The sequence below is a fragment of the Coregonus lavaretus genome (assembly GCF_964263955.1).
Source record: "Coregonus lavaretus genome assembly, chromosome: 23".
NCBI classification, from domain to species: Eukaryota; Metazoa; Chordata; class Actinopteri; order Salmoniformes; family Salmonidae; genus Coregonus; species Coregonus lavaretus.
The window spans coordinates 8,129,909-8,156,567 of NC_140010.1; the positions used below are offsets into that span (position 1 = coordinate 8,129,909).

Genomic DNA, 26,659 nt, shown 5'->3' on the forward strand with positions numbered 1-26,659 from the left:
TAGATGGTCTATATTACTTTAAGGAATGAAAAATAAGTCCTCAAATAAAAACTAGGTAATATACATAACTGAAATGTTTTATTTTATAGTAATTTACAAATGTTCTGTTGATGTCAACCCAATGTGGACCTGACAGAGACAATGGAATATTTTCAAGGTTTTGGCAATTGAATGTTCACTATTTTGGCCTTTGGAATTTCCATGACCTCTAAAATCAGTATATATCATTATTTTAGCATCCATTCAATGTTTGAAAAAAATTATCAAAATCTGAAAACCCTGATAGATATTTTTTTTTTTTTACTGAACCGACCTCAAAAAGCACTAATCGCTCAGCACTACTAACCAGGTCAGAAACAAACCCACAGTTACAACTTTAATCAGGATTGCTTCAATGGTGGGGTTGGGCCAACCCCTCACTGTTGTCAGATTCCTCTATCGTACTGTAACAGAAGCCTGCCTCCCCATACCTCTTCCCCTGTTGTCTGGCTGTTGTACTCTGCAGTATCAACGGAATGGCATCGAGGAGCTTCATTCTCTTGGAAGAGCAGACATCACTTATAAGGTGAAAGATGGGCTCTGGTCAGAGGCTTTAGGTATACAGACTCCAGAGCCGAGCTCTGTGTGAGTTAATGATCTTCATGGTCACTATGTTGTGTTTTGACATGACTATCTACCTGCTGCAACTTCCCCTGAATTCCTTTTCTTGTTTTGGGTTGCTTTAACATCAGAAGCCTTTTGAGCAGAGAGGTTACACAGAAATATACACACCCCAAAAAAACGGACCAACGGGAAATCAGGAAGGTTGACAAATTGAGCAAGACATATTTCAGTTTCCTGAGTATGTATACACACATCTGCACTTCATCTGTTTTTCAAGATTATCATCTTTTACATTTATTTCTTTTTATATTCAATTACGTTTAAATCACTGTAGGAACAATAAGCATAACATCCATCACTCTGTAGGAACAGTAACCTAAACATCCATCACTCTGTAGGAACAGTAACCTAAACATCCATCACTCTGTAGGAACAGTAACCTAAACATCCATCGCTCTGTAGGAACAGTAACCTAAACATCCATCGCTCTGTAGGAACAGTAACCTAAACATCCATCACTCTGTAGGAACAGTAACCTAAACATCCATCGCTCTGTAGGAACAGTAACCTAAACATCCATCACTCTGTAGGAACAGTAACCTAAACATCCATCGCTCTGTAGGAACAGTAACCTAAACATCCATCACTCTGTAGGAACAGTAACCTAAACATCCATCGCTCTGTAGGAACAGTAACCTAAACATCCATCACTCTGTAGGAACAGTAACCTAAACATCCATCGCTCTGTAGGAACAGTAACCTAAACATCCATCACTCTGTAGGAACAGTAACCTAAACATCCATCGCTCTGTAGGAACAGTAACCTAAACATCCATCACTCTGTAGGAACAGTAACCTAAACATCCATCACTCTGTAGGAACAGTAACCTAAACATCCATCACTCTGTAGGAACAGTAACCTAAACATCCATCACTCTGTAGGAACAGTAACCTAAACATCCATCACTCTGTAGGAACAGTAACCTAAACATCCATCACTCTGTAGGAACAGTAACCTAAACATCCATCACTCTGTAGGAACAGTAACCTAAACATCCATCACTCTGTAGGAACAGTAACCTAAACATCCATCACTCTGTAGGAACAGTAACCTAAACATCCATCACTCTGTAGGAACAGTATTGAGAATATCTACTGGCCATTTTTGCTTTCACCTGTCCAATTATTTTACATCAGTTAAGGCAAGGAAAGGAGACTAGAAAAGGATGCCACTTAGATTACAGAGATGCAACCCTAGTGTCTGTGGAAGAGGAAGCCATTAAGACTGATATGTAGCCCTAGTATCTGTGTCCTGGCCAGACTCCCTTTGTCTGTAGGAGGGATGCATGGCTGGCCTGTGTTGGGGAATGAACACACTTTAACCAGAGTAAATTCTATCTTTATCTCATAATAAATAAATATATATATATATATGTATGTATATGTGTATACAGCATGGTATGGATCTGCCATTTGAAAGAAGTGCATTTCTGTGTCCTGGGGGGGTTGAGGGCCTTTCGCTGCTTTCTTTGGTTATTTTTGTGTATTTCTTCTTCTCAATAACGGCTTAAAACTAGGGATGGTTTGTCCCTCGGCAAAACCGTCAAAAGCTTTGCCTTTGTAAGTCATAATTGTCAATAAATGGTACGGATTGTTACAACGGAACACGGACTCTTTATTGTCCTCTTCTGGAAGCATTACACTCATGACACCACTAGGGGACAGTATAGAAATTCAGGGGCATCGTCAGAGGCTCTCAGGGTAGAATTATCCCTCAGGCACAGATATAGGAACAGTTTACTAGGAGGGGAAAACTGCTAATCTGACTTTTTAGATTAGTGTCTAAAACAGAAGTGTCAAACATAGTGGTTTGAGTTTTAAAAAATACTCATACTTTTTTTTTGGGGGGGGGACTAACTCAATATACCTTAAAATCAGCTCGCTAATAATCACAGAAATTAAAGCTAAACAGTCCGGCAGTATAGAATATTCCCAAAACGATCAATAGATGACAATCTTTTGGTAATTTTGACGGCGAGGAAATCTAACATTTCAGTGCGGCCCTCCAGACCTCGTTGAAGACAGAATGCGGCCCCTAGGGCAAAATGAGTTTGACACCCCTGGTCTAGAAGCAACTTCATCATATTTCCTCAATGGCTATTTCAATAAAGTCATGAGAAGCATAGGCATGTCAGGTTCAACAAATTCCCCACAGCCTACCTTAGCTATGTGCTACGTTAATGATATTCTGGATGTGTGCGTGTGCACGCTCACACTTGTGTGTCAGTGGAGGCTGGTGGGAGGAGCTATAGGAGGAGGGGCTCTTTGTAATGGTTGGAATCGAACAGAATCAAACATGTGGTTTCCATATGTTTGATACCGTTCCATTTATTCCATTCCAGCCATTACAATGATCCCGTCCTCCTATAGCTCCTCCAACCAGTCTCCACTGGTGTGTGTAGTAGGGGATAAGTCTAAAGCTTAGAGAGCTCATATTGTAGCAGTGTGTGTATGTGCAGGTTTTTGTATATAAGTCTTTGTGTGTGTATGCACGTTTGGGTGTTGGTGGGGGGTAAGTCTAGAATTTGGAGAGGAGTAGGGGGCTGTGGGGGGGGGGACTCTAAGACACTGCGGCAGTAAAACAGCAAAGTCTGCAGTCATTAATATGCAAATATGCAAATTAGAGGGTAATTAAGATCCTGCGTTCGTCAGTGGCTCTTTGATTGCTAATGAATTCCAATCTGCAAGAAAGGGGGAGGGGAAGATGAGGAAAAGAGGAGTGAAAAAGAGAGATGGAGAAAACTAGAGAGAGGTATATTGCACCTCTATTCACATTCTGGGAAAACAGGAAAGGGTAATGGGGGTCCATCATAGGTGAATGAGTTAATGCTTAGATGGATGAATGAAAAATAGATACATGCTATTGTCTATTGTCATGACGGAATGTCTCTGTCAGAGAGTGAAGGGTGTGGTTGTTGTTTAACAGTGACTAACGCACATCATCACCAAACACACAGCGTGGCGCTAGCCATGCTCGCCACGGGGAGCAAGAGAGATGCATGCTGGTTAACGGGGATGCTTTTGACCCCCGTTGAGATAGAGAGGGAGAGAAAAAGAGAACGTGAGGTACCCTGGCGGGGGGGGGGTTGCAGTGGCAGCATATGTGTCGTGGAGCACGAAGGATGTTATTTTGATATTTTTGGCAAGCAGTAACTTCACACATGGGCAGACACACTGCTGTTATTGTTGTTTCAGTGCTCCCTTGACACCCCTAATTCTCTCTCCCTCCCTGCCCACCGCTCACACAATATACAGTATCACTCTCTCTCCTTACTTAGCCTTCACCCCCCCCCCCACCCACCCATCTCTCTATCTCTCTGTCATTCTGTTGCATCTTATGGTAACACCACCTCTTTACAAACATCGTCATAGAGGTCATTATGTTGATTTAAAATTAAGTTGCCCTTATGCACTGATCTAAGATCTGTTTTGTGGTTTGTTTCACAATAACTGATTCTAACAGTGATTACGACGGGCTGGTCCTAGATTTGCACTACTGGGAGTATTTTGTGTTTGTTACAGGAAACAGGAAACCCTAGTCATAACAGGAAGCCCCAGGTTGTGCACACTGTACCTGATGTGTGGGTGGCTGCACCGGGGCCTACCACGGAGAGAAGATAGTTGTGAGACTGTAGAGAGAGGGAGCCCAGTGAAAGCGTGGGTGGAGGAGAGGGCGCTTTAGGGTTAGGAAGACGGGGTTCCACGCTCGAAATAGCTTTTCGTACCTTTGCGTAGGCCTATAGGCAAACTACACCACCGTGCAAATATTGCTCTACTTACATAAAAACAACCTTTCACGTTTTTACAGAAGAAGTGGTAAGACCTTCCCACAGCCTAGTAAATCTGGGACATGGTAACCTTTTGTCATTAACTGCTCATAGCTGGAAGGGGAGTCAAATACACAATATAGCTGAAAATGTATAACAGCGATAACATCAACTTCGAATCAGCATAACAGTACAGATCATTAAAACAACATCAGCACAGTAAAAAGTAGGTAAGGAAATGAGGTGAACATCTCACTGTGGGTCTGTGAAGCCACACGTGTGGTGGGCTCTGAGTTCTCGTAAGCAAGGTGCAAATGTAGTTAAACTCAATACCACTGAATACCTGTTTTTTTGTTTGTTTTTTATCTTGAAACTCACACAAACAAACACTATATGAGCCACAGACACATGCTGTGTTTGTTTATTTTACCACCGAAAGACCCATTTCACGAGGACCAGGTGCCGAGTCCTGAGTCTGTATCACATGCCATTGCCTCTACAAAACCAAAGGGAAAAACCAGGCTCTCACTCCTTTTTTTAACACACACACACACACCCCTCTGTCCTATACACACTTCATGTCAGACCCAGCTGTTAGTTAGGCTACTCAGTGCCCGACCACACCTCAACTGATGAAGCCTTGGTTCATTCAGACAATTAATGATGGACTACTTGCCGCTGTGGAGGGTACGCTACAATCATCCAAACTTCTAACTGATGGACGCACATAATGTTGACAGGAGTCTTGGGTTTAAGCCAACGGCCAACACCATTAGTGGGTTTACCATCGTGGGCTTATAGTGACTTAAGTCTCAATGATACAAATGGGGTCCAAAAGCCTTTGAAAAAGTAAGTGAAGACACACTTCAAAGAAAAAATATTAAAATCGAAATATTGTCAGTCACAAAATAGTCTCATCCTCATCCTAAATAGAGGATGATAGCCCAGAATATTGTATATTCATTCATGAATAACTAATCACAGTAATATAAATGTTATAACACCCTTCCCTGTGATATGTACTCATTGGCACATAAAAAATGCTTCAATTTCAGTGGTATCTCTTTTTTCTCCCTCTCTGTTGCTGGCTCTCTATCTCCCTCCCCCTTGTTCTCTATAACACATGGCATACAGTATGTTGCTGGCCATACAGTTTCCCTACCCCCACACTATACAGTCTTACTGTGGTCCCTGGTCTTGTCCACTAAGTCGTAAGTTAGGGCTACTAGGCATGGTTAGTCCTCTGTCTGTTTCAGGTCAAGATTTGGTTGCAAAAAGGAAAAATACTGTGTTCTATTCTCTGCTGATGCATAAGACTCCTGAGCTCACAAGCTGTTTCCACAAAGGGTCGATGTAAAAGCCAAATGCTGCTGCAGTCTGTACTTTTGAAACCTTTAACCACACTTTCACACCACTGAGGTGTAGCCATTTGTCCAACGCTGCTTTCAGTGACACGCACGCGCACACACACACACACATACACACACACACACACACACACATACACACACACACACACACACACATACACACATACACACACACACACACACACACACACACACAAGAAAAGCAGCAATCCTGACCTTGATCTGCCTCCTCAAATAATTTTGTGCAAAATAAAATAATAATACCGGTAGGCTAGATTATGATTGTTAATTAAATGTATACAACCTGTATCCATGTAATCTTATATCATAGAGGTTATATCTCTACGTCTACAACAATATTTCACTAAAGGATAGGATGGGTTTGTACATCACAATAGATTAAATGAATTAGGAGACTACTAACCTAAACACCAACATTACCTAAGGTTTTTTACAGAATTATTCGACTGAATTGTATAGGCCCTGTGCAAATAGCTATGTGTTGCTTCTTGTTGTACCTAATATGAGGATGCATATTTTGCTATAGTTTTCAAGTTTAATAATAGCCTTCACCAATAACTGCATCATCCATTTATGCACCGTTATTGCTGTTAAAAACACTAATAAAATGCTGTCCTTGGCCGATACTTGATGGGGTAACATTGGAGGCAGGCCCAACGAATACTGTCGATATATATTTGGGCCTTCTTGCTGTCAATCAGATTTTCGTGGCATACCATTGGTTGTGCGTCTGCGGTAGCCTATTATCATTCCATCTCGCACTGTTTCTGGTCTGTCACTCTTCATTTTTCCGAGGTCTCCCTCCGCAAATCAACGTAGTTCTCATGGTTTGCGATAAAAAAAATATGATATTTTAATGCAACGACAATAACACTGATGCTGTACAGTATTTGAGTTGATCTCCATATCAATTTGTTACTGGATGGTTATCAAAAATGTGTGTCTGGTTGTAGGGCGTTTGAAATAGGACACCGCTGGTCATTTAACGTTCTCGTACGCCGCGGAGGGATACTCTTTTGGAACCGACAATGTGGAGGCTGTTAAAATGTCTACTCTGAAGATGAAATGGTTACAATTGTAGCAACTAAAAGAATCGCATGAGATATCACACGAGTTATGATTCTATTTTGAAACATTGTTTCATTTTCGTGAAGTGAATTGTATAGAATTGGTAGAACACACGATATCGTCGTTCGGTCTTCGTCTACAGTCCGGAGCACGGAGAGGGAATCTATCCCCAACTTTATGTTTTTCTATCTACTCCAAGCGTTCATTTTTTCCTGTTGGATGCCACATAATTGAATAGAGGTTACTGAAAGGTAAATATACCTCATCACACGCAGTACATTTGTGAATGAAATTATGATTTTGCCCGGCATATGTTTTGCAGGGGCATTGTGCAACTTTAGAAAATAATTTTGAGTTGTGTGAGTAGCACGGCCGGAGAAAGTGGGGTCTTGAGTTTTTGTCCTGCCTGGGCAATGGGAGTGAGCGTGCAGCAGTTGGGCAGTACTTGCAGCCTTGTGGGAAAATACTTCTTTGTTCACTTTGGGCAACATTGTCAAGTTTAAAAGTAACCTAACATGCCCGTTCGAAAGGCTAAATTCTCGCAGTGATATTACTGCCATGTCTGTATTAATATTAGATTGAATAACAAACCAAAATTTGTTTTAAAAGGTTCAAAACTTTTGTTAAATATTTAGAGGAAAACTTCGTGGTGCAGAGGAAAGTTGCGCCCAGAAAGACACGCATGTCTCAGGTTTATGGGTCAAATAGGTTGTTTGATGTTTGTTGTACGTCTTATGTGTATTATGAAATAAATGTTAAAATTTCTCTCAATTCCCAGTTATATGCTGAACATTTTCCACTGTTTATTTCGCATTTGGCAGGAAATCCCCCCCCCCCTCCCCCCCGGCTTTGAACCCCTTGAACATATATATGTATATATGTGTGTATATTTACATATATATTTACATGTGTAAATTCTTTAAGCACGGTTCTGAAATTGTTACGGCGTTTTTTCATCATAGGCCGTAGAATTTCATACCCAAGGAGAGCGACGCTTAACGTTACTCCTTTGTTCTAGCCTTCATCACAAACTTTGCCAGGGCCTGACTCTTTGTTATTAAGTGTATTCGAAAGCTACTTAACAACAGGTTTCTCACCCATCTAAAAAGTACGAATTGAACAATAATTTGACGCAATAGTCTGTGTTGACATAACGCGTTCGTTGTTGTTATGGTAAAACCTGCACTCTGGGGAGTCCTTCACAATCCGCAAAAACTATTTACATTCTCCGAAGGAGAGGGCCGGAAGATTTGGGGGGGGGGGGGGGGGGGGGGGTTGTGTATGGAACTTCGATTTCAGGGAGGAAGCAGGGTATCTTTTTGGGAATGGGACATCCAGAGAAATGTCAGGCAACTATTGAAAGTCTGCTGCAACTTCACTTTCGGAACCAACCAACAAGAACATAATACATTCATCTTCAATAGAAATGCATGCTTCAGTGTGCTCCATATACTATAGTCATGTCCCTTTAAAAACGTAATGATTGTTATTCTAAGGGTCAGATCGATATTTACTGGAGGGGAGGGGCTGGCCCAACTCAAGGTGTCATAAAATAATGCACCCCCCCCCCCCCCCCCCCCCCCCAACGTTACAAATGCACCCCCCCATAGAATTAACCCAAAATAATGTTTACAGCCACAAATAACAATAATTAGTGACCCTGTGTTTATAAATGTGTATATCGACAGTCACTTCAGCATGCTTTTGTGGCGCAGTCGATGCCACGCAGGGCTACGGGCCAGAAGGTTGGGGGTTTGGCGACCACCGTAGACGAGCTCACTCTCCCTCCCTGTTTCATTACAATACGATCAGAGCCGGCTGCAGACAATGATCAGCTAGGGGGAAATCAGATGTTCAATATTTTGATGACATATTTCTAATTATATAAAATATATGCAACTTATTTTCCACCCACAGGTTTCTGTGCCAATGCACCACACAACCAAAAACAAAGCATATCGACTTCGGGCACTTCAATATCATGGTTTGCGTTTTCAACATCACAATAAATAGATTGTCAATCTCGACAAACAGAAAATACACCCCTCCCTGCTTTGTAGGCTTACCCAGTATCGAAGGCTTGGCTTGACAATCTCTGAATGTCGTTAAACTTTTTGGTGTTTTGTAACAGATGTCTCTTTCCATTCATCAATTGGCCACTGCACAGTTTGGATTGATTGATTTTTATTCAAGTGACCGGAATTGCACAATAAAGTTGGATTTATTTCCATTGTGGTCCCTATTTTTTTTTTTTTACATGAATACAATGACAGACACATTACAGAGATGGATGAAAAAATGCTCAACCTCCAGATGAGGGGGGAGTTTAAGTCCAATTCTTCCAAGCTTGTTTGGCTGGTAGCTTATTCTGTTTGGGGCTGCTGTTATACCATGATGTGCAGGCATAATCTAAGTGACACTGGACTAGCGCACTAGCAAGGTTTCCATCCAATTGGCGACAGATTTTCATGCAAATATTCTAAATTCTTCATAAAAACAATGTGCCATTTCAGAAAATTTGGCGCCGGACAACATGACGGAAGATTTTAATTTCCCAGACATTTGAGAAATTTACCGGACATCCATGTGCATTCAGATCTGACCTGGCACAGCCAGCGCCATCAAGAAATGAGGGATATTAGCCAAATGAGCCACATTTATGTGTCCTTAACAGCCTGTAACAAATTACAAAAAACACAATTCCTTGTCTTTTGCTGTGTAGCATATGTAGAAGTTTATAGCCTTTTTTTTGGGGAGGGGTGGGCGGGGGGCTACGTTCCTAAAACAATAATTGTCCTCCTCACGGTTCAGCTGTCAGATTTGAGCACTAAATGTAGTGGTGGAGTAGGGGCCTGAGGGCACACAGTGTGTTGTGAATGTATTGTAATGTTTTAAATTGTATTACTGCCTTAATTTTGCTGGACCCCAGGAAGAGTAGTGGGGATACATAATAAATCCAAACGCCATCACCAACAACACTGTTCAGCACACATTGGTCACTCACTCTTGCTCTATTGATATGTCTGAAATCTATCAATCCATTCACACAAAACCAGAACCCGGTGCATGTCGATGCCTGAGCTGTTCATAACTTCAATGATGGTGTAGGTTGATTATGGAACACATAGATTTGGTAGCTTAAACCTTAAGTTACTACAGGGTGAATCCTCACGAAACCAGGACAAAAAAAGAGCAGGATTTGTATATCATGACATTTAATCCATAGAATGGTATTTTGGAGAAAGGATTGTTGACATATATTTGACATTTGTATCTAAAAGCATAATTGAGAAATAATAAATTAAGTTGGCATATTTATTCTCCTGTGACCCAGCATTTGTGTGTGTTTGGGGTGAAAAAAACATGTTACAAATATAAAACATGTTTTTGTATGTGCACTGTAGTAGCCATTATGACTCTGTTGATAGTAAATGCGCTAACATAGTTAGCGCATCCTGATGGCCACTACAGAGGACATGTATTAACAAGCTCTTATTTAATGTGGGAAAAATGATTACACTCCTCTGAAAACTCACAACTTTTCCTGAGAAATTTACCTATTAGAAACAATTTGAATATAATTACACAATTATAGACATTTACATAATGTGCCAGTTGTGATGGTAGCCATTTTGAAGAACCAGATTTATTTTATTTTTATCAGGGTGACACCCCCTCACGTGATATTGTAGTCCTCTGTAGCTCAGTGGGAAGAGCATGATGTTTGCAACGCCACAATAGTGGGTTAGATCCAGAGGCTACGTAAAAATGCACGCATGACTAAGTCTCTTTGGATAAAAGCGTCTGCTAAATGGCATTTATTATTATATTAAAAAGCCAGAATATCCTCTCAAAGGTACAACAGGACCTAACGTAGTGGCATGTATAGCATTAGAGATATGGACCAAAATGAATGTCCATAAGAGAGGACAACAATTAATTACAGGGTCTCAGGAGGTTATTACATGTTGGCCTTACCCAGGCCTCCTTTAAGACTCCATCATGTTTTATTTGTAAGTGCTACAAGGCACGAATTGGTGTCATATGAAGCTTTGCTCCGCTTGCTTTGAAATATGAGTTGTATTTTGATTTCAAAACATTTCTTACATCAATTTATGAATATGGACAAATATATATAAAAAACATTATTTGGTAGATTGTTCAATATATTGTTGAACATAACATACTCTACTACAGGCATATCAAAGTCCCAGAGTGGGATCTCTGCTAGTTTTAAAGTAACTGCCCATTTTATACAGAGACATTGGCATAGTTGGCAATGTAACCAATCACAACCCTCCTTTTACTTGCATCCTGCAAATCACCAGCAGGGTAACCATTTTGAATACATTTTCACATTCACTCTGTTGGTAATGCTTACAAATTGGATCATAATGCTAAAAGTAGCAGATCCCACTCTGGGACTTTGATATGCCCGTAGAGTATATTATGTTCAACAATATATTACAACATTTGCCAAATCAAAAATGGGGTGTTTTCAATATTCATGTTTATATTTTTCTAAATTCATAAATTAATGTAAGAACATTGTTATTGAAATCAAAATACAACACATATTACAGAGCAAGCGGTAAAGCTTCATATGATGTCAATGTTTGCTTTGTACAACTTGCAGATAAAGGAGGCCTGGGTAAGGCCACAATGTCATAAATATGCCAACCGATTTAATTATTTCTCAATTATGCTATTACATACAAATGTTAAAAATATGTCAATCTTTGGATTAAATACCAGTTCAGAAAATCCCCAAAATCATATTTTTATGTTTTTGTGAGTAATCTCTACATTGATGTCTTGCCACATTTACCCTGGAAACTCTGAAGTTTATGAGAAAGGTACTTGAGACCTGAGTTGTGTTCATCAGGTGCAAACAGGAAAAGGTTGTGAAACAGAAAATAACTAGGTTTGTTTTTTATAAGTATCGAGGGTTACTGATGATAATGATGAGACATTTCATACCGTATGTAATAGCCTTTGATGCTGTGGCTTGTTGGTGAGAAATTCTCTTCCAACAGGTTGGTTTCTGAGGTTGCCGAGGCAGCCAGCAGGGAGGACAAAGGCGAGTATTGGCCTTGTGGTGTAACCAGAGGTTATACTCCAGTTAGCGTGGCTGGTATGGTCCCCTGTAGCTCAGTTGGTAGAGCATGGCGCTTGCAACGCCAGGGTTGTGGGTTCGATTCCCACGGGGGGCCAGTATGAAAACGTATGCACTCACTAACTGTAAGTCGCTCTGGATAAGACCGTCTGCTAAATGACTAAAATGTAATGTAAATGGTATGGGCTAGGACAGGGAAAGCCCAGAATTCATGTAACAATCGATTTCTGATAAAGGCTCTCAATCTGTATTACCCAATGATTGATGCAATACTGTAGTAGTTCATCCCAGAGTGTAAGTTTGTCAGTGGTTTCTGTACCTCAAAAGTGATTCCACGCCACCTGTTTTATAGATTAAGCAATGTAGCACAAATCTGCAGGCCACAATCTTAAATGAATGGGAAATATTTGCACCATCTAATTCAGTAACGGGAGGAAAACTGGTAACAGTGAAATAACTAGCAGGCTATATAGCTATGTGGGAGAACCACATAGCTATCTTAAGATTAATGCACTAACTGTAAGTCGCTCTGGATAAGAGCGTCTGCTAAATGACTAAAATGTAAATGCTGTATTTGTGCCATGCTATCCCCTTTATGACCTTTGAAGGATGTGTGTAAGTGGTGATTTGTGTGTTACGTCACGATGACTCAATGCAGATTATATTTACATCATGACGTAATGAGATTCTATGCATTTAATGTGGCCGACTCGGTATCAAACCGACCGGATACACCTTCGCATAAAGACAGTTTTAGCCCACTGAGCTAAAGCCTATTCATGGGAGCCCCTTGTTTGCTCAGGGAGCAAACTTGAGTCTTCAGGTCTCAGACAAGGTCTCTTATCACGAGAAACACTTCCTGCATGCGCTCCCAAATGTACAGTGATGTTCTGCCAAGGGATATTGTAATGTGGTGTATCCTTTCCAAATAGAGGTCTAACCAAACCACACAGTAAAAAAGGAGTTGCAATCAAGTATGTTGTTAGTATAGAGAAATATTGTTGTCTGAATAAGCAATTTTTTTGGTGGATTTGAATCATGAAGCAGAAAATGCACCATTTACACGTGAATCAATCGAGTAGGATTTGACTTCATGCTTTTGTCACACTGATTCTCTTGTCTTCTGTCTATTTCAACTATTTGTACCTTAATCCAGACATTGCCAATTTGACTGTTATCCCACAAAATAACAGTCCTCTCCGCTCTCCCTAGTCAGTTGCTGAGACTGTGAGGGCCTAAGGAACAGCAGCAGAGAATGGCTACAGTGGGGACAGACAAGGAGCTTAGCGACCTGCTGGATTTCAGCGCGGTAAGACATCTTGGCTGTCAACAGCCCTACAACATCTTTGAATATGTTTGACCATAATGCTAGACTATCTTTGTTCAGAACACTTCCTTCAAGAAGGTAATAGGTTGTTTGTAGTCAAATACACATAATCTCTCTTATAAAGGGATGGACAGCAAAAACTGAATTGCTTCAACCTATGCTTTTTATTGTATAAACAATAGTGTTTCTCTACAAACACATCAAGATAGACATGCCAAAGATCCGTTTGAATCAAAATGTTGTTTTGTTACTATAACAAAGGAAAGTGGTTGAGCACTTGAGTGCATGGGCTTTGTTGTATTATTTGAGATAATGGATTGGTACATAAACTGAAGAATAGCACGGTATCAATCAGTCTGTTGCCATCGGGCAGTTGTTGTGAGTCACTCGCATCAATGAGTCAGCCCAAGCTTGGCATGTTTAGATTGCTTCCCACAGTTGACAGCTGCTGGAGTCTGTTGTAACTGAGAATGACTAAATAGGTTAAATTGGCGCCTAGCACCAAACAATGTAACACCACAGAGGTGTAATATAACAGTTAATGTACTTTGTCTATTAAGAGAGCAGCTTGGGTTCCTGTAGTCTAGTGAAGATGATGACTAATGATGAAGTGTTTAGCCACAGGGCAGACATTTCCCAAAACTTAGACAGCGAAAGGAGACTTGTGCTAGTTTTTTTAAAGACTTCAGGACAGTTTGAATGTTTTTGACCCTGTCTGTCTCCGTTTCAGATGTTTGCACCGCCGGTGTTGAATGGGAAGAACAGGCCCACCACTCTAGCCAGCAGCCAGTTCGGAGGCACCGGTAAGACCAGCCCTTTGGTTTTAATACAAAAATAAAGTCAATGTCCACTGCCAGTTTGCGGCTCCCAATTTTTATAAAGCCTAAGGATGGTACAAGCATTTAATAATTTCAGTCAAGATGGTCTTCGAGTGACCTTGGTGATGGTACAACAGCGTTATTAGCGACATGTTCTTCATATGTGACCAATATGATCTGAATTGGTCGACGTCCACCTTTCCTCTACTTATGAGCTGAAGCTGCTCCAGTTGTTGCTTGGCGATGGTCCCCTATATATCTCTTAACCCTCTAAGCCTGGTGGGGGGGTTCAACTAAGATAACATATGGAATTGTTTTAAGATGGTCATACCAAGGATCATTTAGCTTTTTGATTTTGAATTTTAGGACCCCTTTAGGTATCAATTATTTGATGAAACATTGAATTTGGCCTTACTGCTGTTAGCCTATAGAAACACATTGAATAACAGATTCATACAAGGAAAAATAGTTTTTAAAAAATAAATCAAAAGGAAGGTTGTTTTGAAGTGTCTCCTATATCTGAGAGAGATGAGAAAGAACAGGAAACTATACTTTTTTAACCCCATTATTTATTTTTTGGCACCAAACTACTTCCATATATACTTCCATTCATTTTTAAAACTGGTACCGGGCTATGTTCAGGTGAGGCTTGTGGGCGTTCTAGAGCAAAACAACCGACATGTTTGTGAGAGACTCACCTTTCCATAGAGGGGTCAGAATAGTCTGTTGGCCAAATGTATTTATTTTTTTGGTTATTGAAATACACTAATCGACTGAGGGACCTTACAGATAATTGTATGTGTGGGGTACAGAGATGGGGTAGTCATTCAAAAATCATGTTAAACACCATTGTACACTGTGAGTCCATGCAGTTATTGTGACTTGTTAAGCAAATGATTACTCCTGAATTTATTTAGGAGGGTATTATGTGTAGATCAGTCACACAATCTCAATTTAATACATGTTATATTCAGGCTGTCACACAACAAGATGTTGAACATTTTCTGAAGGTGCTGTTCGTGAGAGTCTCACCTTTCCATAAAGGGGTCATAATAGTTTTTAGGCCAAACCGTTCGGACGCTACAGACGTTTTTGTGAGCAGACCGATTTTAGGGATGTCTCGTGGTCTGACAAACACCGCTGTAGCTCTTCCACCTTTCACCGCAGATGCGGAAGGCCGATATCGGCGTATTTGGTGGTTTGAGAATCAGCCCATGCAACAACAACAAAAACGGATATCTATCTTAAACACACATTTTTATGGGGATATTTTATTATTATTAAATTTCCGTGGGGCTGCGGAAATTGATTTGAGGGTTATTAAAGGAACAGCATTACAGCGATGGGCTATTACAACCCTAACAACACTTCTTCTTCCTAGAACCCTCTCACTGTCCCACCTCTGACCCCTCCATCCCCCCTACTGCCCCCGTTGGGCGTGCTGTCTGTGGAGTCCACTCCCAGTAGCTGTATCAATTCTCCAAATACGCTAAAATGGCACGCTGTCCTTCATTACCATTGAGAGTTCAAAGGATTGAATAGTATTCCACCATATTGCTTCCACCTGTCTTGTCCTGCTAGATCATTGATCATAAAGGAAAGTTCATGAGGGAAAGAAGCTAGTTAAAAAGGAGACTGAACCAGTCCCCCCCCCCCTTCCCCCTCCAGGTGTCCCCTCCCTCTCCATCATGCTCTACTGAGGGTGTAAAGACCGGAGGGGTGATGGGAAATGACCCCATTCAAATCAAATAGTATTTGTCCCATGCGCCGAATACAACAGGTGTAGACCTTACAGTGAAATGCTTACTTACAAGCCCTTAACCAACAATGCAGTTTTAAGAAAAATAAGTGTTAAGTAAAAAAAACAAGAAAAATTTTTTTTTTTTTTTTTTTTTAAAGAGCAGCAGTAAAATAACATAACAGTAGCGAGGCTATATACAGGGGGTACCGGTACAGAGTCAATGTGCGGGGGCACAGGTTAGTCGAGGTAATTGAGGTAATATGTACATGTGGGTAGAGGTAACGTGACTATGCATAGATAATAAACAGAGTAGCAGCAGCGTAAAAAGAGGGGGTGGGGGGACAATGCAAATAGTCCGGGTAGCCATTTGATTAGCTATCCAACCCCCCACCTCTCACCCTGTGGAAGAAAAACTATTTCCGCTATTCTTTGCTCCTCCTCACCCCCAACTAACCAACCACCATCCCTCGATAGGCCAACTAACTAACCAACCACCCTCTCTTGATAGGCCCCATCTCCTCTTGTTGACAACCATCCAAGATCAACACAATAACCATGCTCCACATCCAACTAACGTCCTCTCTGTCTCGGCCTCAAACCACCTTCCTTCAACCCTCTCCCCCCCCCCCCCCCCCCCCCCCCAATCATACATTTACATTTTAGTCATTTAGCAGACGCTCTTATCCAGAGCGACTTACAGTTAGTGAGTGCATACATTTTTATTTTTTTATACTGGAATCGAACCCACAACCCTGGCGTTGCAAATGCCATGCTCTACCAACTGAGCTACATCCCTGCCGGCCATTCCCTCCCCTACCCTGGCGAACGCTGGGCCAATTGTGCGCCGCCCCATGGGTCTCCCGGTCGCGGCCGGCTACGACAGAGCCTGGATTCGAACCAGGATCTCTAGTGGCACAGCTAGCACTGCGATGCAGTGCCTTAGACCACTGCCCTCATCCTCTCTTCTCCACCACCTTCATTCGCCCTCCTCCTACCTCTGATCCGTTGCTGTAGGTATTTTCAGCTCGTAGCTGAAAAGAAACAGGATATTGAAGTAGCAGAAATAAGAGGAAAAGGACGGGCAGGGTTGAGGCCAGGGACCCAAACTACAGCTTGAGGGCCACTTAGATCTTCTGTAGCGACAAAAGGTACATGTTTACAAAAGGAGGTCGTTACTGTTCTCAATCCAACTGCTGCTCCTGGCATTGTTTTGCAGCCCTCAGCCCAGGTCTCCACAATGCTCATTAGAGGCCCAGACAAAGGGTATTGGCCGCTGATCGAGAACTGGATAGGCAGGCAACATATGTGGCCCAGTGTATGATTTCACTCAGGAACCCCTCCACCCATCTTCTCACAATGAGGATGAGGAGGCTTTCTGAGGGAAGGTTCTGGATCTCTCTGCCATACCTTCTCCTTGGTACCATTGGTTAGTATCTTCTCTGCCTTGCCTTTTTTATATAGATTTGATTTAGATTAGCTGTTTTCTCTGATGCTCAGGCTCATCCCTGTCAGGTGTAAAATGGCTGCCATATATTGTCAAGGACTCATGGATTAGGATGAATTTACCCTGACCCTGGATACTGGTCTAAGGTCAGTTTTGTGGGAGGGGTAAGCTGATCATTGATCTGTGTCAAGGACATACTTCTCCCTGTAGGAACTGTTGTCATGCATCACTGGTTCTCTCTGACATTAGGTGGGTATGTGCGATTCCCTTGAGGTGCCACCTAACTTCCAACCAAGTTTCATTTACTGGCAACCAGAAACTGAGAATCTGAGCTGGTATTTTTAAACCCTGGCTTCGGCTAAATGCAGAAGAGGAGAGTACGTGTTTTGCAATAACTTTCTGTTCTTTAGGAACTTTCCTTAATGTGAATGGAAATGGAATTGGTCATTTAGTAACTTGATCAGATTTGCGTATGAATTGGATTCCTTGTGTGGTTTAGAGGCATACTCTGTCAGACTGATCAAACCACAGAGCTTTAAACATAACATACATCGTCCAGAATATAAAGAGGCATTCCAGTTGCGTTGAGCCCACTACTAAGGTCAGCATTTTATGAAGGATTTAGCTTAATGCTTGTAGCTTCTAACTTCAATGATTCAAAAATAATTAAATATGAAAACTACCATGCCTAATCATGTTGAAGTTTGTAATGTCAAATTGGTGTTTAATATTGTCCTCTTGGCATCGTAACACCGGCTCTTATGAATCATTTCAGACGCATCACACACAAGATACTGTTGCATTTCCATTCTAGACATTCCTTAAATCACAATCACAGTCCTTAATACTTATTAGTCATTATGCATTGTGTCTGGGTGACTCACATTTCTGTCATACATGAGAAGGAAGAAAGTGTAGACAGATAGTACACCAATAAGTGTGTACATGTACAGTACCAGTCAAAAGATTGGACACACCTACTCATTCAAGGGTTTTACTTTATTTTTACTATTTTCTACATTGTAGAATAATAGTGAAGACATCAAAGGTATGAAATAACACATGTAATCATGTAGTAACCAAAAAAGTGTTAAACAAATCAAAATATATTTTAGATTCTTCAAAGTAGCCACCCTTTGCCTTGATGACTGCTTGGCACACTGGCATTCTCTCAACCGGTTTCATGAGGAATGCTTTTCCAACAGTCTTGAAGGAGTTCCCACATATGCTGAGCACTTGTTGGCTGCTTTTCCTTCACTCTGCGGTCCAACTCATCCCAAACCATCTCAATTGGGTTGAGGTTAGGTGATTGTGGAGGCCAGGTCATCTAATGCAGCACTCCATCACTCTCCTTGGTCAAATAGCCCTTACACAGCCTAGAGGTGTGTTTTGGGTCATTGTCATTTTGAAAAACAAATGATAGTCCCACTAAGCGCAAACCAGATGGGATGGCGTATCGCTGCAGAATGCTGTGGTAGCCATGCTGGTTAAGGTTGCCTTGAATTCTAAATAAATCAACAACAGTGTCACCAGCAAAGCACCATCACACCACCTCCTCCATGCTTCACGGTGGGAACCACACGTGGAGATCATCCGTTCACCTACTCTGCGTCTCACAAAGACAAGGCGGTTGGAACCACAAATCTCAAATTTGGACTCGTCAGACCAAAGGACAGATTTCCACCGGTCTAATGTCAATTGCTTGTGTTTCTTGTCCCAAGCAAGTCTCTTCTTTTGTTGGTGTCCTTTAGTAGTGGTTTCTTTGCAGCAATTCGACTATGAAGGCCTGATTCACGCAGTCTCCTCTGAACAGTTGATGTTGAAATGTGTCTGTTACTTGAACTCTGTGAAGCATTTATTTGGGCTGCAATGTCTGCGGCTGGTAACTCTAATGAACTTATCCTCTACAGCAGAGGTAACTCTGGGTCTTCCTTTCCTGTGGCGGTCCTCATGAGAGCCAGTTTCATCATAGCGCTTGATGGTTTTTGCGACTGCACTTGAAGAAACTTTAAAAGTTCTTGAAATGTTCCGCATTGACTGACCTTCATGTCTTAAAGTAATGATGGACTGTCATTTCTCTTTGCTTATTTGAGCTGTTCTTGCCATAATATGGACTTCGTCTTTTACCAAATAGGGCTCTCTTCTGTATACCACCCCTACCTTGTCACAACAGAACTGATTGGCTCAAACGCATTAAGAAGGAAATAAATTCCACAAATTAGCTTTTAAGAAGGCACACCTGTTAATTGAAATGCATTCCTGGTGACTACCTCATGAAGCTGGTTGAGAGATTGCCAAAAGTGTGCAAAGCTGTCATCAAGGCAAAGGGTGGCTACTTTGAAGAATCTCAAATATATTTTTATTTGTTTTAACACTTTTTTTGGTTACTACAAGATTCCATATGTGTTATGTCATAGTTTTGATGTCTTCACTATTATTTTACAATGTAGAAAATAGTACAAATAAAGAAAAACCCTTGAATGAGTAGGTGTGTCCAAACTTTTGACTGGTAGTGTATGTGCCTCCCTGTGTTTTAGTCCTGTAGCCTCATAGCCAGTTACCAAGACTGACTGCTCGTTTCCAGTATCTCTTCCTGTGTTAATTATAGACCAGCCTCTTAAAGGGGAGGCGAGGCCCGGGTTTAAAGGGAAGGCTCGCTAGTGAATGTGTCTGGCCTGACTCAACCCTCTCGCTCTCTGAGCTAAAGTGCTGAGACATTCACTGACGTACGCACGCATGCACACAGAAGTTTCCCCGCGGGCAAACTCCATAAAAGCGGTTAAGGTGTAAGGTCCTTGCCTCGTTTTTTAGGGTTGTTGTCGTCAGCAATGGCTTTGTAACATAGTAGACAAACTACTGTCAAGATTCTTGGTTTATTTTTCATACTTTAAATGAGTGCATAGAATTAGAATGTGGAGTTCAGTACTGGGTCCTACTTATTCTATTTCTATGGTTGTGTGAAACCAGGGTTTTGTAGACAGGAGCTCCGTTGTTTTCTCTGTTGTAGTAGTGTCTTATATCAGGCTGTCATGGTAACGGCTTGTAGGAGGAAGCCATTTGAAGTTTGAGCAATACAAAGGAGTCTACGTAGACGAGTCTCACTTATTCTCTCCATCTACTAATCAGCAGATCTGTTAATTAAAGGAAAATTTGGAATAAAAAAATGTGAAATCGTAATGAATATGCATGAAAGCTATTTTGATGTTTTACTTCAGTTTCTCACTTCCCCTCTTAATGGGAGTCATTTGTGTGCTGTGAAACTATCTTCATATTTGTATCTCCTTGGTTCAAATAAACTTTCCCTCCATACCTTTTCAATACAGTCCAAATCCCTGGACCAACCATAAAAAATACCTTGCAATAAGAGTTGTGATGCTACTTACTACTTACCCCAGAATGTCTAGGAGAGCACTTCCTTCAATGCATTCCAAATCCCCCCCCCCTTAATCCCTGTCCACCCTTCCCTCCCCAGTGGATCCATGAATAGCCAGGGGTTCTGGCTACCTGCAGAGCTCTCCATTATCCCCAGGCCTTTGTGGATCTCAATGGTGTCAGTTCAGATCTGTATCTCCCCTCCTTTGCACCTGTCAGTCTTCCTAAAGAGCAGTAACGGATACCCACCGTGTTCATTTCCTACCCCAGCGGCTATGCAAAGTCTTCCACATTCTTCAGATGACTCCATTTTAGGCGCCCATTCATAGTGTTGACTTGAGGAGAATGTGGTGTGTGGCTTGTGAAGCAGGCATCTGAGGTCCCGCCTGGTTTAGCAGGAGGAGACCAGACTAAGACGTCCTCATAATGTTTGTCTTGGCAGCCCTCGACAGGGTTATGGAGATGGTTAACCCACAACCTCATGTTTAACGCATCTTGTGGATATCTAGACTGTGGGCTGTAGAAGTAGTCAAAGGTGGTTTTAGGCTAGCTGTTTAGCACATGCCAAAAGTTACAAATGCTAAGCTGTGGCAAAATAAACAAATATTGATATTGGATCACTGACTGAGTCCGTCGATGACATTCTTGGTATTCGCAGCCCACAGTCTAGATATCCACAAGATGCGTTAAACATGAGGTTGTGTGGGTTAACCATCTCCATAACCCTGTCGAGGGCTGCCAAGACAAACATGAGGACGTCTTGGTCGGGTCTCCTCCTGCTAAACCAGGTGGGACCTCAGATGCCTGCTAAACCAGGCGGGACCTCAGACGCCTGCTAAACCATGCGGGACCTCAGATGCCTGCTAAACCAGGCGGGACCTCAGACGCCTGCTAAACCAGGTGGGACCTCAGATGCCTGCTTCACAAGCCACACCACATTCTCCTCAAGTCAACACTATGAACATTCGGAACACCTCCAGTGCTTCCCACAGTTGTCAAGTTGGCTGGATGTCCTTTGGGTTGTGGACCATTCTTGATACACACAGGAAACTGTTGAGCGTGAAAAACCCAGCAACGTTGCTGTTCTTGACACTCCGGTGTGCTACTACCATACCCCGTTCAATGGCACTTAAATATTTTGTCTTGCCCATTCATCCTCTGACTGACACACATACACAATCCATGTCTCAATTGTCTCGAAGCATTAAAATCCTTTAACCTGTCTCCTCCCCTTTATCTACACACTGATTTGAAGTGGATTTAATAAGTGACATCAATAAGGGATCATAGGTTTCACTTGGATTCACCTGGTCAGTCTATCATGGAAAGAGCAGGTGTTCTTAATGTTTTGTACACTCAGTGATGAGGGGAATCGATAGTTGCATATCGGGATATTATTTTTGATCGTATCGCTTTGACAATGTCCCAATATTATTTTTGCGCTAGTTGGCTGTACCTGCACCAAAACTCCAGTATTTTTCCTTCATAGCTTGTTGTCCATCTTTTCAAATAGGGAGCCAATATGTTTTCAGCACTTTTATTTCAATGACTGATCAAAACCTTTATCATGGCTCTCTCTTGTCCCTCTGCAGCAGACATATGGTGAGCAATATGTTTGGAACATCGAATCGCAATAAAATCACAGTATCGAATCGCAATACATGTAGAATTGTGATAATCATAATGCGTATCGTATCGGCACCTAAGTATCGTGAGGTCCCTGATAAACTATCCCTTCAGTTGGCGCCTTTGCGATCCACTTAAGAAATGACTAGGAGAAACACTGTCATTTCAGCAGGGGAAAGGACTGGTCCTTACGTGTGCTGTTCTATGTCTCTGCTATGTACATTTCCTCTCTGAGTCTGCACTACTGATTTGACATGGAGAGTGACATCACGTCGAGGCAACAAGCCCCTCGTCTCCTCCATCTGCCATTCAGCTGGCATCTCTCCTATAGATCAGTTGTCACGGTGATGTAGCAGCTCACTCCACTCTGGACCCATCATTCTCCTCGATGGCTGATCGTCTTCTTCCTGCCCGCTCGCCTCCGCCCCTCTCAGTTTTTTAATTAGACAACAAAACAAAAAATATGAATATTCATAGAGCAAAACCTCATTAATATGCACTATTATGCAAATCAGCCCACAATTAAGCCACAGCTTCCCCCCAGAGATGCTGGGTAGTGGTAAGAGAGGAGGGAGGAGGGAATTGCTGCTTCACCAATCTTTTTAAAATCACTCTCCCTACTTTCCCCTTTGTCAATGCTAATCCTTTGACCAGGGACAACATGGCTACATGACTTGTGTCCCTTCCGTTATTGTGTAGCCGTTAGTCTGTCGTCATGCAAAGGGGATGTGCGGGGATGGGGATATTAGCTGCTAATGCGTTGCCATGGAAAAATGTAAAGGAGTGAAGAGTGGGAGAATGACAAATGTTGAGGATGATTGTAGGAGCCTCATACTGGGTGTTAATTATTCAAACTTCCTACAGCTCTTAGCCACACTAAGTGACAGTGCGGTGGCAGAGCTGTCACTGGGAGCTGAAGTAGCAGTGCTCAGCCAAAGGTTATTTAGAACACTCCCAGACAGTTCGGAAGCAGCAGTGCCTGATCTGGTCACCCTCCTATGCCCTAGGTACTAGTGTGGCTCTGAAAAGATTGGATAGGTATTGACGTTACGGTAATGCATCCACCTTGATTGGCTAGGTGGAATTTTCGGCGTATTGCGCACACATTTCCAACCCTCTCAAATCTACAAATGCTCCGGGGGGGACGGGGGACGGACAATGGTTTTATTTAGAATTGGGCAAAAGATAAACAGTCTTTGGTCCCTTTTTTTTCTCCCTCCTTTCCTTACCTCCTTTACTTACCTCCTTTCCTAGTCCATGTTTCTTTGAGCACTTCTCAGGTCTAACCCTGTGTGTTCTGTGTTCTAGGTATGGATGAGCGGAGTGGTTCTACCCCCTGGGCATCAGGAGAACAGAACAGCCCTTCCTTCAACCAGGGACGGGTAATGGAACACTGCACACTACATTGTACACACTTACACTATATATACAAAAGTATGTGGACACCCCTTCAAATTAGTGGATTCGGCTATTTCAGCCACACCCGTTGCTTACAGGTGTATAAAATCGAGCACACAGCCATGCAATACCCATAGACAAACATTGGCAGTAGAATGGCCTTACTGAAGAGCTCAGTGACTTTCAACATGGCACCGTCATAGGATGCCACCTTTCCAACAAGTCAGTTCATCAAATGTCTGCCCTCCTTGAGTTGCCCCAGGCAACTATAAGTGTTGTTATTGTGAAGTGGAAATGTCTAGGAGCAACAACGGCTCAGCCGCGAAGTGGTAGGCCACACAAGTTCACAGAACGGGACCGCTGAGTGCTGAAGCACGTTGCAACGCTCACTACCTCTGGAAGCAACGTCAGCACAAGAACTGTTTGTCGGGAGCTTCATGAAATGGGTTTCCATGGCCGAGCAGCCACACACAAGCCTAAATCGCCATTCGCAATGCCAAGCGTTGGCTGGAGTGGCGTAAAGCTCGCCGCCATTGGACTCTGGAGCATTGGAAATGCATTCTCTGGAGTGATGAATCAAGCTTAACCATCAGGCAGTCCGATGGACGAATTTAGGTTTGGTGGATGCCAGGAGGATGCTACCTGCCCCAATGCATAGGTCCATCTGTAAAGTTTGGTGGAGGAGGAATAATGGTCTGGGGCTGTTTTTCATGGTTCGGGCTAGGCCCCTTAGTTCCAGTGAAGGGAGATCTTAACGCTACAGCATACAATTACATTCTAGACGATCCTGTGCTTACAACTTTGTGGCAACAGTTTGGGGAAAGCCCTTTCCTGTTTCAGCATGACAATGTACTCGTGCACAAAGCAAGGTCCATACCGAAATTGTTTGTCGTGATCGGTGTGGAAGAACTTGACTGGCCTACACAGAGCCCTGACCTCAACCCCATCAAACCCCCTTTGGGATGAATTGGAACGCTGACTGCGAGCCAGGCCTAATCGCCCAACATCAGTGCCCGACCTCACTAATTCTCTTGTGGCTGAATGGAAGCAAGTCCCCGCAGTAATGTTACAACATCTAGTGGAAAGCCTTCCTAGAAGAGTGGCGGCTGTTATAGCAGCAAAGGGGGACCAACTCCATATTAATGCCCATGATTCTGGAATGAGATGTTAGACGAACAGGTGTCCACATACCTTTGGTCACGTAGTGTATCAGCATGGACATGTTCTTACACCATGCATATTACTAATATCACTATCGACCATTGGAGATATTACTAATCAATATAACTGATATCGTCCACTGGAGATATTACTAATCAATATCACTATCATCCACTGGAGATATTACTAATCCATATGACTAGTCTTATCTGGACGTAACATTGATTAGCCCAAAGAGCTCGCAGGCGCAGTGTGTTTTGGTTGTAGATGGTCAATCAGTTTTAAGACACAGCAATTTATTTAAAATCTTCATATTATCTCTCTTCCCCGTCTCTTTCTCTCCCTCCAGGGTTATGGTGAAGGAACTCATTACAATGAGCATGAATGCCTGGCTTCCACCCCTATGTTCGGCTCAGGGATTGTGGGTAAGGAAACCTGAATATATTTCCTCCATCCTGGCCAGTGATTTAGACCTTGTATCTGGAACAGGTTCTCTTTCCCCAACCCTCCATTTCATTACGCTCAGCTGATTGGACATCCCCATCATGACAAAGTAAACACATTTAACAGGTCCCTGTGGTCCTGTCGTGTGGCTTTGTGAGCTGCAGTAAGCCTCCCTGTATTTACAATCAATGACCAGGAGAAGGGACTGCATTATGATGCGTCATCAGGGGAGCAGATTGAGCAAATTGAATGGAGTTGCATGTGGAATTTGTCTGAGGACACAGAGGGTGTATTAACGTGTGTGTGCGCATGTGCGTGCTCTTGCGCCCATCCGTGTGCTCCTGTGTGTGTGTGTGTGTGTGCGTGCGAGATGACTTCAACTATTGTTACTGTATATGAGTGATATGAATTACCTCTTCGGGGCATTCAATGTGTGTAGGAAGTTGGTGACTAGGGGAGTGTACACGTGACAGGGGGTTTAGGGTGTGTGGGGGGGGGGGGTTTAGGAGCACCCAAGCACAAACAAACCTCTCCCAAGGGATTAGTGTGGCCTATAGCATGTTTGTGTGTCTCTGAGCTGTCAGAAGAGAGCAGAGATGGGGGTTGGGCTTTAATTACCCCCAGACCCTCTATAATGAGCTCCTGTCTAAATTCCTAAATACAACCCTTCATATAGAGCACCTCACACGGCGGGTGGCAGATAAGGGCCGCCCAACTGGAGAAAGGGGAACAGCCCAGATGGGTTGTTAATGTGCTGGAGATGAGTGTAACAGCCTTAAAGGTTTTTATGGGGTCCTGCCCTGATTGTCCCTCTATCTGTTTTTACAGGCAAAGCTGAGCGAGGACCCTACTCTTCTTTTGGAGCGCAGGTAAAATCAGACACCACTTGATGTCGCTTCCCTTCCAACTTGTCAAATGGTTGTTCTGTTTCCCCCTCTTGTGACTAGTTCTCCCATTTGTAGCTGCGGTCTCTTCCGCTGTAGCTGCGGTCTCTTCCGCTGTAGCTGCGGTCTCTTCCGCTGAATCATTTTATTGTGAATCTTCTCTCCCTCCTCCCCCCATCCTACTCATCCTCTCCTCCTCCTCTCTCCCTCCTCCCCTCATCCTCTCTCCCTCCTCCCCCCATCCTACTCATCCTCTCTCCCTCCTCCCCCCCATCCTACTCATCCTCTCTCCCTCCTCCCCCCATCCTACTCATCCTCTCTCCCTCCTCCCCCCATCCTACTCATCCTCTCTCCCTCCTCCCCCCCATCCTACTCATCCTCTCTCCCTCCTCCCCCCCATCCTACTCATCCTCTCTCCCTCCTCCCCCCCATCCTACTC

General features: G+C 42.7%; 1 protein-coding gene across 6 annotated transcripts in view; it reads left to right on the forward strand.

Moving 5' to 3' along the window:
* Positions 1 to 6,831: 6,831 nt before the first annotated feature.
* Positions 6,832 to 26,659, forward strand: part of LOC311099152 (transcription factor E2-alpha-like) — a 39,856-nt gene continuing 20,028 nt past the window's right edge. For all 6 annotated transcript variants that reach the window (XM_084139824.1, XM_084139822.1, XM_084139823.1 and 3 more), the window contains exons 1-6: positions 6,832 to 7,140; positions 13,218 to 13,314; positions 14,063 to 14,135; positions 23,642 to 23,715; positions 25,242 to 25,317; positions 26,165 to 26,205. In XM_084139824.1, coding sequence (XP_083995950.1) covers positions 13,261 to 13,314; positions 14,063 to 14,135; positions 23,642 to 23,715; positions 25,242 to 25,317; positions 26,165 to 26,205 — 318 coding nt within the window. In that variant the 5' untranslated portion in view covers positions 6,832 to 7,140; positions 13,218 to 13,260. The remainder of the gene's footprint in view (positions 7,141 to 13,217; positions 13,315 to 14,062; positions 14,136 to 23,641; positions 23,716 to 25,241; positions 25,318 to 26,164; positions 26,206 to 26,659) is intronic.